Source organism: Streptopelia decaocto (assembly GCF_964273445.1).
Source record: "Streptopelia decaocto genome assembly, chromosome: 1".
Taxonomy (NCBI): domain Eukaryota; kingdom Metazoa; phylum Chordata; class Aves; order Columbiformes; family Columbidae; genus Streptopelia; species Streptopelia decaocto.
The window spans coordinates 111,375,103-111,388,594 of NC_138663.1; the positions used below are offsets into that span (position 1 = coordinate 111,375,103).

The 13,492-nt window shown below is 35.0% G+C and overlaps 1 protein-coding gene across 10 annotated transcripts in view; it reads right to left on the bottom strand.

Moving 5' to 3' along the window:
* DMD (dystrophin) overlaps positions 1–13,492 on the bottom strand; it is a 1,259,796-nt gene that overhangs the window by 694,946 nt on the left and 551,358 nt on the right. For all 10 annotated transcript variants that reach the window (XM_082049442.1, XM_082049444.1, XM_082049438.1 and 7 more), the window contains 4 exons: positions 13,155–13,325; positions 10,502–10,684; positions 8,900–9,034; positions 7,999–8,148 (listed from right to left, as the gene is read on the bottom strand). In XM_082049442.1, coding sequence (XP_081905568.1) covers positions 7,999–8,148; positions 8,900–9,034; positions 10,502–10,684; positions 13,155–13,325 — 639 coding nt within the window. The remainder of the gene's footprint in view (positions 1–7,998; positions 8,149–8,899; positions 9,035–10,501; positions 10,685–13,154; positions 13,326–13,492) is intronic.

Below are 13,492 nucleotides of genomic sequence, written 5' to 3' on the forward strand. Positions count from 1 at the left end.
ATTCACAGTAATAATGAAGAGAGTATATTTATCCCACATTCTTTTAAATCAAAAAATGCAGGCTAAGAATCAAAAACAGTACTCTTGGTTTGTGCTCATCCACCTTTTTGTATGATAGGTTGCGCATCTTTTTGCCACCCATTCAGTTCTTTTCAGTAAGAAACAAATAAACAAACCCCCAGATTGCATAGACAAGTTCTAAAAAATGTAGGATCCTGAAACACAAGTGCATGCATTGAGGATTCCTATACAGAGTGAAAGTTGGCAAAGCTGCATAATAACACCATCCCGATAGTGCAGTCTTTCATTCTGAGGCATAGCGCTCCTCCTGATCTTATTATATAATTCAAGAGATTTTGTTTACTGAGAATAGGGTTACTGTCATCACAATCCCATCCGAGACAATCCACTTCAGTAAGTGAAAGGGATAAAGACTCTCTTGAGAAGGAACAATCGTATATGAAGTATAAATAGCTGTCTGGAACAGAGGCAATGCCTACTCTGGACAAAAAGAGAGACAGAACCTTGTCTTGTTTGTGGACTTGCCCAACCTGTTATCACTCTAACCATAGTCTCTTTTAGCGTAGTAACTTGACTCGTGCTTCTACACCACCAGTGCCAGTGCCACTGTGGGTTGCCCACCACCACCTTTTACACAATCTTTTTTTCGTTATGGTTTACTAAATCAGAACAATAAATTCTCCTTCCAAATTGTCCTTAAACCACACATATATTTAAACTGTTGACATATATGGGTTAGTTTTAACTATTCTTTGTAATGGTTTAATATGGTATTTAACAGGTAATAAATAACCTGGTACTTTCTTCCATGTGTTGTCATGTCCACCTGTGGACTCATATTTTACTTAGACTACAGCTTCTGCCTAGCAGAGTTTATGCTTTATACAGAGCACATAGTAATTACCAACAATATAAAATGCAATATAGTTTTTTTCTGTACAAGCCTAGCCATGCTGTTGACCACAGAATAAAGTGACTTTCTTTGACATGAATTAAAGAAGGGAGAAGGCAACCACTTTTTAAACAACATTGGTAGGTGTCCTTCCATTTTTCAAGTCAAATCAGACTCTTTCTCTTTCATGAGCCATCTTTAATTTGATTTCGTACCTATTATGAAACTCTTGCCTTGAACAAAAATATCTCTCAGCAATTCAGTGAGAATATTTGATATATCTGTACCTTCTTCACAGAGCTCAGATTCTTATAGAGCTTCACATCTAATGAATGAAAAAGTATTATTTCTTGTGAGCATTCTTGCTAACTGTTCTACTTAGTTAAAGGATAGTGATCCAACCAGTATTTACTATATTTGTGTTTGTAAGCTACTTTGTGCTATTTCAAAAAGAGCTGACCAGATAATCTTGTATCACTGCCAGGGCCAGGAACCTTCTGTAGAACTGAGCAGCTTTACATATCAGACCCACGCTGTCAGTGTTACTGGAAGCACCTGAGCCACTAAGGTGTTACTACAATACCAAATGAAGCATAAAACCACAGTAACATCACAGTACAGTACAAAGGCTTGCTACTTAAATGACTTTTACCTTCATCTGATTTGAGATTTTATTTTGAAAGGTTCTCATCCTGTTCAAAGCCGCGCAGTTAAAGAACACGGCTTCCATTTACTATGACACTCCTTACAACTAATTTGTAAGCCTGGCTAAGATACAGTCACTGTCAACCTTTTCATATGCATCACTATACAGTAGATTGAAAGACACAGATCAGAAACATGGTAACTAGCTTTCTACAGCACACAGGTAAGGGCATCCTCCTGGAAGCATGGAAGAAAACCTCTCTGCCTTTACTGATCTCATTGCATAACTGGTAGGACTAATCCACATGCACAGTCCATTCATTCAGAGGGTTTTAGCGTTCTGATGTTCAGAACAGCTCACCATTTAAAATAAGACACTGAAGAAGTTCCATTCTTATCAGTCATTAAAATAAGTGCCTTCACTTTCTGGAGAATTCAATATACTGGGCACAAATTTGGTGCTAAGTCCTTCAGAAAAACTACTTTTATCATAATACTTGAAGCTTTGCACCTTTGTTAAATGCCGTCAGATGCTAACTGCTATTTGCAGCTTAACTCTTGCTTAGGTACAGACAAATTTGCTGCCATCCTCAGGAGCAGCCTGCGTGCATGCAACGAAGTAGTTATTACTGCATGGAAACTCACAAAAAATCTTAAAACTCTATGACAAATATGTGGTTATTGAAAAATTGTCATCTCTATGCCGATATTAGCAGAAATTATATATCAAAATCTGGTTTTAGAATACAACTGGAAAAATTAAAACATTCCCAAACTCGTTGATCAAATACTAAAGCAGATACAATTAAGAAAGAATTACAACAAATCCTTACCTGAGTCTGACAGAAATTTTATGGCTGGATTTCAAACAAATGTAAAGTCAGATAAATATATATGCATGTTTGTTATATCTTTGTATGTACACAAAGTCAGTAGGTACATACATACACACACAAAATATACTCCTTTCATTGTCCTCAGAGAGAATTTGGTTACAGCCTGAAAATCTGTGTGACATTTTGCATCTTCCAAGTGAGGTGAAAGTACATCTTTTCCAAAAACTGTGAACTGTTTAGATGAATGGCATCTTCACAGTTGTGATGATTTTCGCAGATATAAACGGGTGCTGCTTTAACTTTTTTTGTTTGTATTGCTTACTGGGAACAGACCCCATCCTGCACACTCACCTAAAGTCAAGCCTCAGTCCCAACCCTGTTCAAGTCACACAATAAATGTAACAAAAAAGTCTTCACAATAATGTTACAAAAGGTACAACGCACTCATGCAGTGTAAGCTATTTCTTCAGTACGTAACACCTGACTCAAAAAACCTAATCTTGTTCACTAAGTAGGTCCCTGGCACTATCACTGGCATTGCAGAATACTTATCAACTCAGTCAAGGGGAATGTCACAATATGGAAGAGGATTCTTTCTCTCCTTCAGTAGAAAAGAGGGTTACTGAGAGATGTAAGCATTAGAGAGCTGTACAAAAAGGGCAGATGCACTACACACTTACATCTCTGAACCGGAGCTTCAAATTTCTCCTTAAAACTCATATGTCTGTGTGTGTGAAAATCTGGACATACAGATTTTTAAAAGATGTGAAAGTTGAAATTTTATATATCTAAAACACAAAAATATTTTAATTTATGATGTTCTGGTTTTACGAGGTTTGTTTTGGCTTGTGGTTAATTTGTGTGTGTACACGGTTTTGGGGTTTGTTGGTTTGTTTTTTGTTTTCTCTGGAAGATTATGTTTTTTTGTGTTCATCTGTGGAAGAAATAGATAGTTTAACATTGCACTGTATAAATGGGTCTGAGAACATAACAGGAAGCTCTAGCTCTGCTATCAGATCATAGTCGATAAAGCTGAAGGCTTTGGTGTCTAAAGGGAAGTGTCTGACAGTTAATCGCTAAATAGGATATCTCAGGATAATAACCATTTAATTATTTCTGAGCCAGTGAAATGTTGACATCTGTCAAGGAAAATAAAAAGAAACAAAAAAATCTGCTGTTAGGCACTATCCGAATGAAAGAGGAAAGAAAAAGGTATTTATGGACTGAACTTTTTATTAAAGTCTCTACAGGATTTTATAGATTTTTAGTTATTTTTTATGACTATGCATAACATTCAATTTTTATGATATGTGGTATTGCATAAATCTGTTTACAATTTAACAAAGATCAATGGTAAATGCATAAAATGGAAATGCTGCATATTACCCATATAAAATTCCATATTAAGAAAAAAGCTGCACTGAGGGGCTGGAGAAAGGAGAGCTGGAGATGCTCAAACTTTTGCTTGTGACTGGAGCTCATTCTTTGATGTTGAATATTATAAAGCTATATTTATAGACATTGCCACTTTTTCTTTAAATAATACATTTCATGTACTTAATTACATTAGTCACACGTGCAGTTACTAGGATGTTGGTTAGAGTTTTATGCTTAAAACCAAGTAGAGTTTTGTTTTTAAGGCAGTACTCATTAGCTGTGCTGTGGGAGAAAAATACAACAAAACCTTTTGAAAATGATGGTACTTTTACTACAGGGTATATTTATTTAAAATGCAGAAGAAAATTCATTAATCAGCTTATAAGTTAGAGCTCATGGAAAGGGGTCTGTTAAGAAAGGCAAAAATATGTCAGCCCTTTTAATGGCTCAGTTATACTCTCTATTGAGAAATGTTACTGCAGAGCAAAAGTCAGAAAATGTTAACTTTAAAATTCCTTTTTAACTTGTTTAAATTACTTTAAAATTTAACCTGATTCTTGGTGTTATAACAGTTGCATCTCAGATATAAAGGGTGTTCCAAAAAGATGGACCAGTTTCAAAGCACGGTGATTTCAAATTGGGTCCATCATTTTGAAACGGCCTGTATTACAACATCCCTATACATTTTGCATCAAATTGTTAATGTGTTAATATCTGCTTTTTGTTTAGAATTTTTAATATCCTACAAGCTAGAACTAATTCTTCTGTAATTTCTAGTAATATTTCACGGTGTGTTTTTAAAGTAAGTGGCTACAAATATTTGACCTTTCAGCCATAAAGTGATACTCATCTTTGATCAACTGTATTCCAAAACTGAAAACTATACCAAGGAGCACTTTTTTATCTCTTTAGGTTATCACTGCTGACAGTGCCTCAGAAGACTCTTAGAAGCCTTCAAAGCAATCACGTGGAGATGAGGCATGATGAATTCTTTCTCCTCTTGAGACGAGAACAAAACAGATAAACTGTGTCAAATGATGAATGTGTGCTCTTTTAAAGAATCAAAGGGTAATCCTGAGGGGAGTCCTAAAAGAAATTAAGAGACAGTCCCCAAGAATAAAAATTGAATCTAGTGTAAAGCCCATCTGAGCAATAATGTTTTATAAAGTTTTTTTGCAAGCATAGTCTCAAGAATATCCAGCTGACATTTCTGAAGTTTGCTGGGCAGGATGTAAATTACTTTCAGCATTACAGGGGATGATAACCACTTGCCATATTAGCTTGAAGTTCTTCAGGCAGCAGTGTTTTTTAGATCCAATATATAGAGCTGTAAGTGAATTAGTCCTTGAAAAGTACAGATAGGGTATATGTTGCTTATCGACCAACCCCAGATGTTCAAAAGCAAACTAAACACACTCAGTCTTTGTTAACTAAAGAGATAAGGCATATAAACATAAAGCCATTATCTGTTTTAAAAATGAATCTCTATCTCAGTAGCAATGCTGCATTTTCCTGCAGCATCATTCATATGACAGTGGTTTGGTTGGGCTGCTCTATTAGCAGTGAATAAATATTTCACTTATCGCCTTGGTAATTACCTGTACAATTATTCAAATAAAAATAAATAACTTCACCACATTAGGATAGCCTATTAGCCTGTCTGAAGTAGAAGTGACCTTGAACAAAAGCTAAACAGTGTTACACGCCTCCTATGTATTTTTATACGAGGAGAGTGCATGCTGTTTGGATTTCAACAGCACTATGCAAACAGCGCAGAAAATTCAGTGTTGGCAATCTATGAAAAAAGGTGTGTGAGACTTCACTGGAAAAATTAATAAAACACTTTGTTGTAGAAAATATAGAGAAAAGAAGTAGTGTGACCGAGTAATTCACAATTGAAATAGTTTCTTTACAGTTCTTATATTCATATACAAATCTCACCATTAGTATTTGACAACCAAATATCAGATAAAGCTTTCCAAGGACAGGGGAGGGGGGTAGAGGGGCTTCCTCTCTCTGCCTTTTGTTTCTATTTAAGTTAAATTGGAAAGCAGTGAATACCTTTCTAATTTATTTTGCTTATATACTCATCCGTATTGTGTCCAGAATTTCACAAATCTTCATGTTGTGCTTTCCACATTTAACCCCTGCAGCAGGCAAGAATTTTGATTTAATGCCTATTATTGTGAAGACTGAATATGATTCATCTATCACTCAGCAAGATTATTTGAAAGTTCAGTTTTCACACACTGGCAGCTGTCTGTATATTCACAATTTTCTCCTCCAAGTCAGGAAAAAAATTACAGATACCAAGAAGAATTCCACGGAATGTAACTGCCATGTTTAATTTTCCATTATGACACTGCCCAGCAATATGGAACTATGTGAATATCTGCACTGCACCAGAACTACCAGCATTTAGTTAGTAGAGGGAACCTGGCTCTTTGCCTCCCATCTTTCAAGTTGAAGCTCAGAACAGCTGAGGACGCTTCCTTAATTTTTACTGTAGTGTTTTTACTTCCACTGTTTTCAAGAACATTTCAAACACTACGAAAGAAGCAAAAATATTATCATCGTCATGGTAGACTGATATAATTCTAACACAGCTGCTTCCAAAAATCTTCACTTCTGCATCTTTTATATGATCAAAATTGAGTAAGTTTGACTGGCTCTGTAGCTCATCTTTGAGCATGTTCTGGCTCCATTCATAAAGAAGGTCTCTGTGTCCTTTGCTAGGTCTTTCCCTAATAATTTCTTTTGGATCTTTCCAAAATACTAGATCTGACATCATCTTAATATTTCTCTTCATAGCTCCAAGATTTTCCTTCTGAACAGTAATAGTAAGCTCAAAAGTTACAAATTCATATATGAAGCCAGAAGTCCTCCATGAGTATCATTTTCCATGTATTTGCCCTGAATATAAAAATAATAACTTAACTGCCTTGCTCCTCTGTCTTGCACAGTTACTCTGTGTTTATTTAGAGTTTGTCCCCACCTCTGTTACCAGCAAAGTACTAGTAGTTGAGTTATTTCCTTACATATCCTTTGGTCATTTTAAAATTATTTGATGAATTGTGTTTGGTCCTGACATTATACACATACACACACAACTAGTATTGGTACACACAAAAATATGTTGAATAAACTCCTAGTACTAAGGGCAAATATTAATGCACAAGTATCATAGTTTTGCATTGATTTACCAGCAAAAAAGTACACTGTCCCACTAGTGGGATCTGTCAAAGAATTAGTAAAAGCTTTTTGGCTGTTACAAAGATCGCTAATCTAGCATATTGCTAGATTTCAATCTCCCGGTGCTAAACATGTTTCTATATTGAAGTGTCTTTACGAAATCTTTCACTGATACAAACACGCTGTTGTTTAATAGAGAATACATCTATAAGAGAATGTTACTTTTATATTTAATTTTGAAAACAGTTTGCTTCTCAGTAAGAGTTTTGCTAGAGAAAGCATCACTTAATATGCAATTGAACACAAAAGCAACTAGACAGTCACTTCAATGCATGAATTTTAGGGTTACCTATTGCACTGATTTTGTCTGGGATGGATTTAATTTTCTTCACAGCAGCCTATACGGTGCTGTGGTTTAGACTGGTGACCAAAACAGCATTGATAACACAGAAGTTTTAGCTATTGCTGAGCAGTGCTTGCGCAGTGCCAAGGCCTTCCGTTTCTCACTCTGGCCCTCCCAGAGAGTTGGCTGGGGTGGGCAAGAGTCTGGGAAAGGACAGAGCCAGGACAGCTGACCTGAACGGACCAAAGAGATATTCTGTACTGCATAGAGTCATGCTCAGCAATAAAAGAGGGTTGGATGTAGTTCTTACAAAATTGCCATTTCCCAGTAATTGGCTGGGCATTAGTCTCCTGATGGTGAGTGATGAGTTTTGTATAACTTGCTTCTTCCTTTCTTTTTTTTTTTTCTTTCACTTATTATATTGTCTTTATCTCAATCCATGAATTTTCCCACTTTTGCTGTTCCACCGATCTGCCCCATTGCATCAGGAGAGGTGGGGAGTGAGTGAGCAGCTGTGTGGTGCTTTGCTACCTAATGGCGTTAGCCCACCACACCTGTGGTTTAGGAACTAGACCAACAAAATAATTTTTTGTTCCTCTTTATTTTTCTTTCTTTTTTTTTTTTTTTTTTTTTTAATGGTACCAGACTGTCAGTGGAAAGACATGGAAAGACAGGTCAAATATTAAATATACCTCTTGCTGAAGTTCTTCCCATCGAGTGTTGAACTTCTCAAGTTTTTCATTGATCAATTCATCCAAAATTCCACCATCAGTTAAAGTCTGAGCCAATTCCCGAATCTGATTGCGATTATCTTCTGGATGTCTCATTAAACGTTCCAGAGACTGAAACAAGGTCAAAAAAGTAGTTTGTTTCCCTTTCTGCGAATAAAATTCTACAGAACAATCACAATTCATCTTAAAAATATAAATAAGAAACTTCATATTTCATACACAATAAAAGTAGAGAGAAAATATAAAAATATCTATGTCCCATGTCCTAACAACTAAAACAAAGAAAGATTTTTTGCAAAGCAATAAATTCAGTGCTTGATTTAAAAAATGTGGACTATGCCAAATTACTTTGGTGGGACTTTTTGTACTGAAAAAAAAATTAAAAAAAAAATAAAAATTGCTTGAGTACCTGAATGGGTGAAATTCAACAGCGAAAATGCATTACCAATGTAACATTTTGTATTTTGATCCGCTAAGAGTATTAACTTAATTTGTAGAAATTTGAAAGGCTCCATGAATAAAAATTAAGTAGTAATAAGCAGAGTTGTAGTGCTAGGATGAAAGTTTGCTCTTTCTGAAGTCTTCAGCATTTTTATGACTGGCTTAAGTGAGGCCATGCTTTTTAAAACATGTATTTTATTGTCATCAAAAAATGTCTGTGAAGTCAGGCAGGATACATTTAATTACTCTGTTTCATTTAGGTGTATTTGAATTCAAAAACTCATTTGTTGAATCAAGTGAGAACAAATATTCCAAATTTTATGCATCTTGCTCATGTGTAATGTTGATTCACAGTTTGTTTTAAATGTAATGTAAAATTTATCAATAAATGTAATATGATACTCTTTAAGTCAGCACTTACATCTAGAGACTCGGAAATCTCTTCTGCACCTCCCTGGATATTTTCAGTTGCCTTGAGTTTCAGTTCAATCTCATTCAACCATTTATTCTCTGCATCCAAATATGACAATAATTCACGCCAACATGCCCATACCTCCTGATGGAAAAAAAAAAAAAAAATTAACATTGAGATTGAAAGTCTCACAGCTAAATTAAACTTAACAAAACATTGAAAACACTGCATCCCCAAAACAACATGGTTGATATCTGATGGTTATGGTGTGATATACTTGATTTTTTCCCAGTATTTATGTGTTCCAAACAAATACAATACACCAATGAAAACATTTTGATTAAACAGAATAGTCCCACAGAATATACCATGTAAATGTGAACACTTCTGCAAAACACAACTTGAATCTTTCATCTCATTAACTATTCACTTTACATGCTTTTCTATAAAATTTTAATAATTATTTAAAGTACAGGTTTATAGAATGTCTAAAACTACCACTTTAAAGAATTCTGACTGAAATCTCTACAGAAATTAATTCTAAATCACATTTAGTGCAATTTATAGACCACTTAAGTAATAAAGTACTAAACATAATGTTATAAATGTAAATGTAAATGAACTTATGTCCTTATTCTCCTGTAATAAAATTATTGTCTAATATTTTATTTTTACAGTGTCTGAAGACACTTAAATAAGCAGATAAAAATGGCAATTTATCTTCAAGCAAAACATTTCAATGATCACAAATCATCTTTTCAATATTCCTTTTTGTTTGTAGAGGTTAAAATAATTTTATTGAGATGCACTGCGTTGTTTATAGATCAAGTTTCTCATAGTACAATTCACCTCACCTAACTTTGGTCACATCAAATATAAGTGTCTAGCCTAGGAGGTTATAGAGGGATATTACCACACAACAACAATGATGATCAGGGAAAATACAGGCTACCAGCTTAGACTACATACCTAATTTTCCACAGTGAAATTTAGAGGAGATAAATTTTACTAAGGCATATAATTGTCCTGTATGAAGATAGCTATTGCAAATTTGTTCACAAAAAAAACATACCTAATTTACTGTGACCACTGTATAATATGCAAATAGTCCTAGGGCAAGAATCTGAAATGGCCAAAATGGCAGGGTAAACTCAAAATGCATGAGATATATTCAGCTTGCCAGCAGATTAAATGCTGTTCCCATGCTGAGATAACACCACCTGTCCAGCTTCAGGGCCATTTAATCAAAATCCTTAGCCATGAAAGAAAGGGGCATAGAGGGGCTGGTGAAGACAACATTGCAAGGTTGCTATAGGAACCAGATGCTTGGCTTAATCTCAAGAAGGATAAGGACCCTGAGCAGCCATTGCTGTCTCCCACCCAAGAGCCACATCTGAGGGTTGTTTGTTTGTTTTAACTTAACTCTTCAGCATATACGGTTCTCAACAAGATTTAGGTATATGGCTCATACTATGCGGTATTGGGTAAATGGCTCATAAAGTGAGGACAGCCTTGAGCAACTCATGATCCAATATGATAATACATCTTTGCTCTCTACCATACTTTTGCAGTTAGAAGGACTATAAATACAGGGATAGACAAGATACCAACCTCCAAAGTTTTGCACTTTCCATTCAGTCGGCTGCAGAGTCGCTGGTAGCTGGTAATTAGAACATCAAGTTCCTTTTTCAAAGCCTCATGAGCTGCAGGTGGAGCCTTTGCTATAAAATTATTCACAGATTCAGTAATAAGCTTCACTTTCACTTCTTTCTGCATTGCTTCCTCCTTTGCTCTCTACCAAAAAAACAAACAAACAAACAAAACAGAAAAAAAAGAAAAATGTTGTAGTCCTGGTTTAAGAAGGAAGCTGATTTCTAGTAACTCCATTAGAATTCTCTCTGACAGAAGTCAGTCAGAGGGAAAAAGGAAAAACAACCCAACAGGAAAAAAAAACCAAAAAACAAAGAGACAAACAAACAAACAAAAAAAACAAACACAAGAGACATTTAATTCCTAGACTTTCTAAAATAACCTTGAAAGCATCTTTTTTTTTTTCTTTTAATTTTGTTTCCAACACACGATACTCAATACAATATAACATCTTCTCACAAATATATAGTTTCCTGGAGATATCAGAATAGTAAAACATTTCAATATATATTTTTTTCCAATAAATTCTTCAAATATCTTTTCCATAATACTTTAAGAATCATAAATGAAAAAAATCTGTTATGTTACAAATTCATGTACCTAGGTAAACAGCATGTACCTGGCAAGCAGCAAGACAGAAGAAAAAAAGAAAATACTACAGATTTGCCCTTCCTTGACACTGTTATTAGCTTCCATTTAAAGATAAATTGAGAAAATATATTTTTTTTCCACTGTACATTTTACACTTTTATCAAAGCATTAATTTTTATTTCATTCCCTCACTTTACAGAGATAGAAAAATCAGTGCCATTGTTCACCACCAGTGAATGTCAACCTAATATGAAGAAAGGAAAAGGGAGCATTCTCCCAAACAGCATTAAGACCTGAGGCAGAGAAGTTTCACAGAGAACAAACACAGGAAATCAAGATCTGAGGGACACAGAACCACAAATAGGTGGTGAATTAAAACCAATAGTTAACAAATCATATGTAACTGATCTGGAGCCACTAACCTGACACTTTTCCCCCATTTTAGCCTATGTAACCAAAACAACTATTCAATTCTAAATTTTCTTCCTCCATTTTTTGCTACTCTTCCCCTTGTTACGGTGCCTCATTAAAAAAAAAAAATATATATATATATATATGTATGTATGTATATAAAATTGTCATACCTAGCATTGTTTCCTCTGACAGCCTACAATGGGATGATGTCTATGACCAGAGACACATCACTACTGAAAACAGAGTGATGGTATACATAATGTCAACAGTGTGTACTGGTCTTGACAGGAATTTAAGATGAGAACTTCTTGGCCTGAAGACAGTAAAAGGAAACCTTGTTCCCTACAACCTTTTTTCTCCCTGGGTCCAGTGAAGTCCACAAACCAGAATAATTGGGATCAGGCTGTCACTGCCAGAGAAAGCTCACTAGGTTGCTCTTGGCTTTCCCCTTTGCTAGCTGTCAGAAGAAATGGGCTGCAGGATGAACAAAGAGTTCTGGCCCAGATCTTGCCTGTTGTGTGACAGGAGGGGTCGCTCCAAGGCTCTGGGGAAAATGACCATCAGGAGCAGGTGAAGGAATGCATGAGAAATGATCTGGTTATCTGCACAGATCGAGGTGTCATAGTTTAATATCCCTGTACTTCAGCTGGAAGTACAGAATATGAAATCCATGGGGGCTGTCTAAAACTGTATATTTAACCTATTTCATTATGCAGTGTAATGTAAAAATTTGAGTTGTGTTAGTTAATTACTAAAGAACTGTGTCTCTAGAACAGATGTTTACTTTTGATATATTTGTCTCATTTACAATGCATCAAACTTGTTCCATATATTTCCATATATTCTGTATATTCTGACTAGCATTAAGCCAGTTCTGCCAGTAAATAAAGAGACCATCAGTTGCATGGTCATATATTGTCAAACACTGGCAAAACTCTATGGACAACAAAGAGTTTGTGAACTAAGTTTTGAATAGATTGTCAAGGCTATGTAATCTGTCTTCCTGAATAGCACAGGTCAAAAAATTCACCTATGAAATAAAAATCAAGCCCACATTCAGTGGCTGAGAAGCAGTATATTTGAGCATGTATCACACTCTAGTTTTTTTTGGTTTTTGTTTTTTTTTTTTTTCCAAAGGCCATATTCACTCCACATGAAAGAAACATTACTTAATTGAGACAAAAAAATATACTGTTTCTATACTGCTATATTAAAGAAATAAAATAATAAATCATGAATACTTAGTATATACTTAACATGCACCCTGAAGTACTAAACTTTTTTTTATCTCTCTTTAATATAAAAAGAAGACAGAAAACAGATTTTGCTCAGTTAACTGCTGCTAACACCTGATTATTCCTTAAGTAACATTGTTGAAGCTGCATCAAAATCAAGTATCTAATAAAGCAAAGAGAAAAAAACACAATGCACTACTGTGAAAGATTCCAACATATTCCAAATAGAAATTATTTCAAGCCGCCTACTTCTTCAATTTAAGGCTAACAAGTAGATCTAAAAAGGCACCTTTCTAAATGAAAGAGTAGACTTTTTTACAATGAAAACATCAAAAGCACTTTAAACACACATCAAGGAATTAGCTCATTTTTACCTTCAGTTCCTCAACAGCTTTCTGTAATTCATCAGGTGTTTTATACTCAAAATCTCTTTCCAGATATTCTTCCTCTGCTTGTGTTATCCATTCATGCATTTCTGACAAATCTTTTCTGAGACTCACAGTCTTATCCAAACCACCTTTTAATGCTGCCTTCTTAGCATAGGCCTTTAAGAAAGAAAACATTACATGGTACTTGAAGAAAGGCTACTGTACAAACTTGACAATATTTCAGACTGAAAAGAAACAAATTCAGTCCTACACTAATAACAATGACGTAGTTAGGCAGATATTAACACATAATTCCAGGTAATAACAGGTAATTGAGAAAGTAT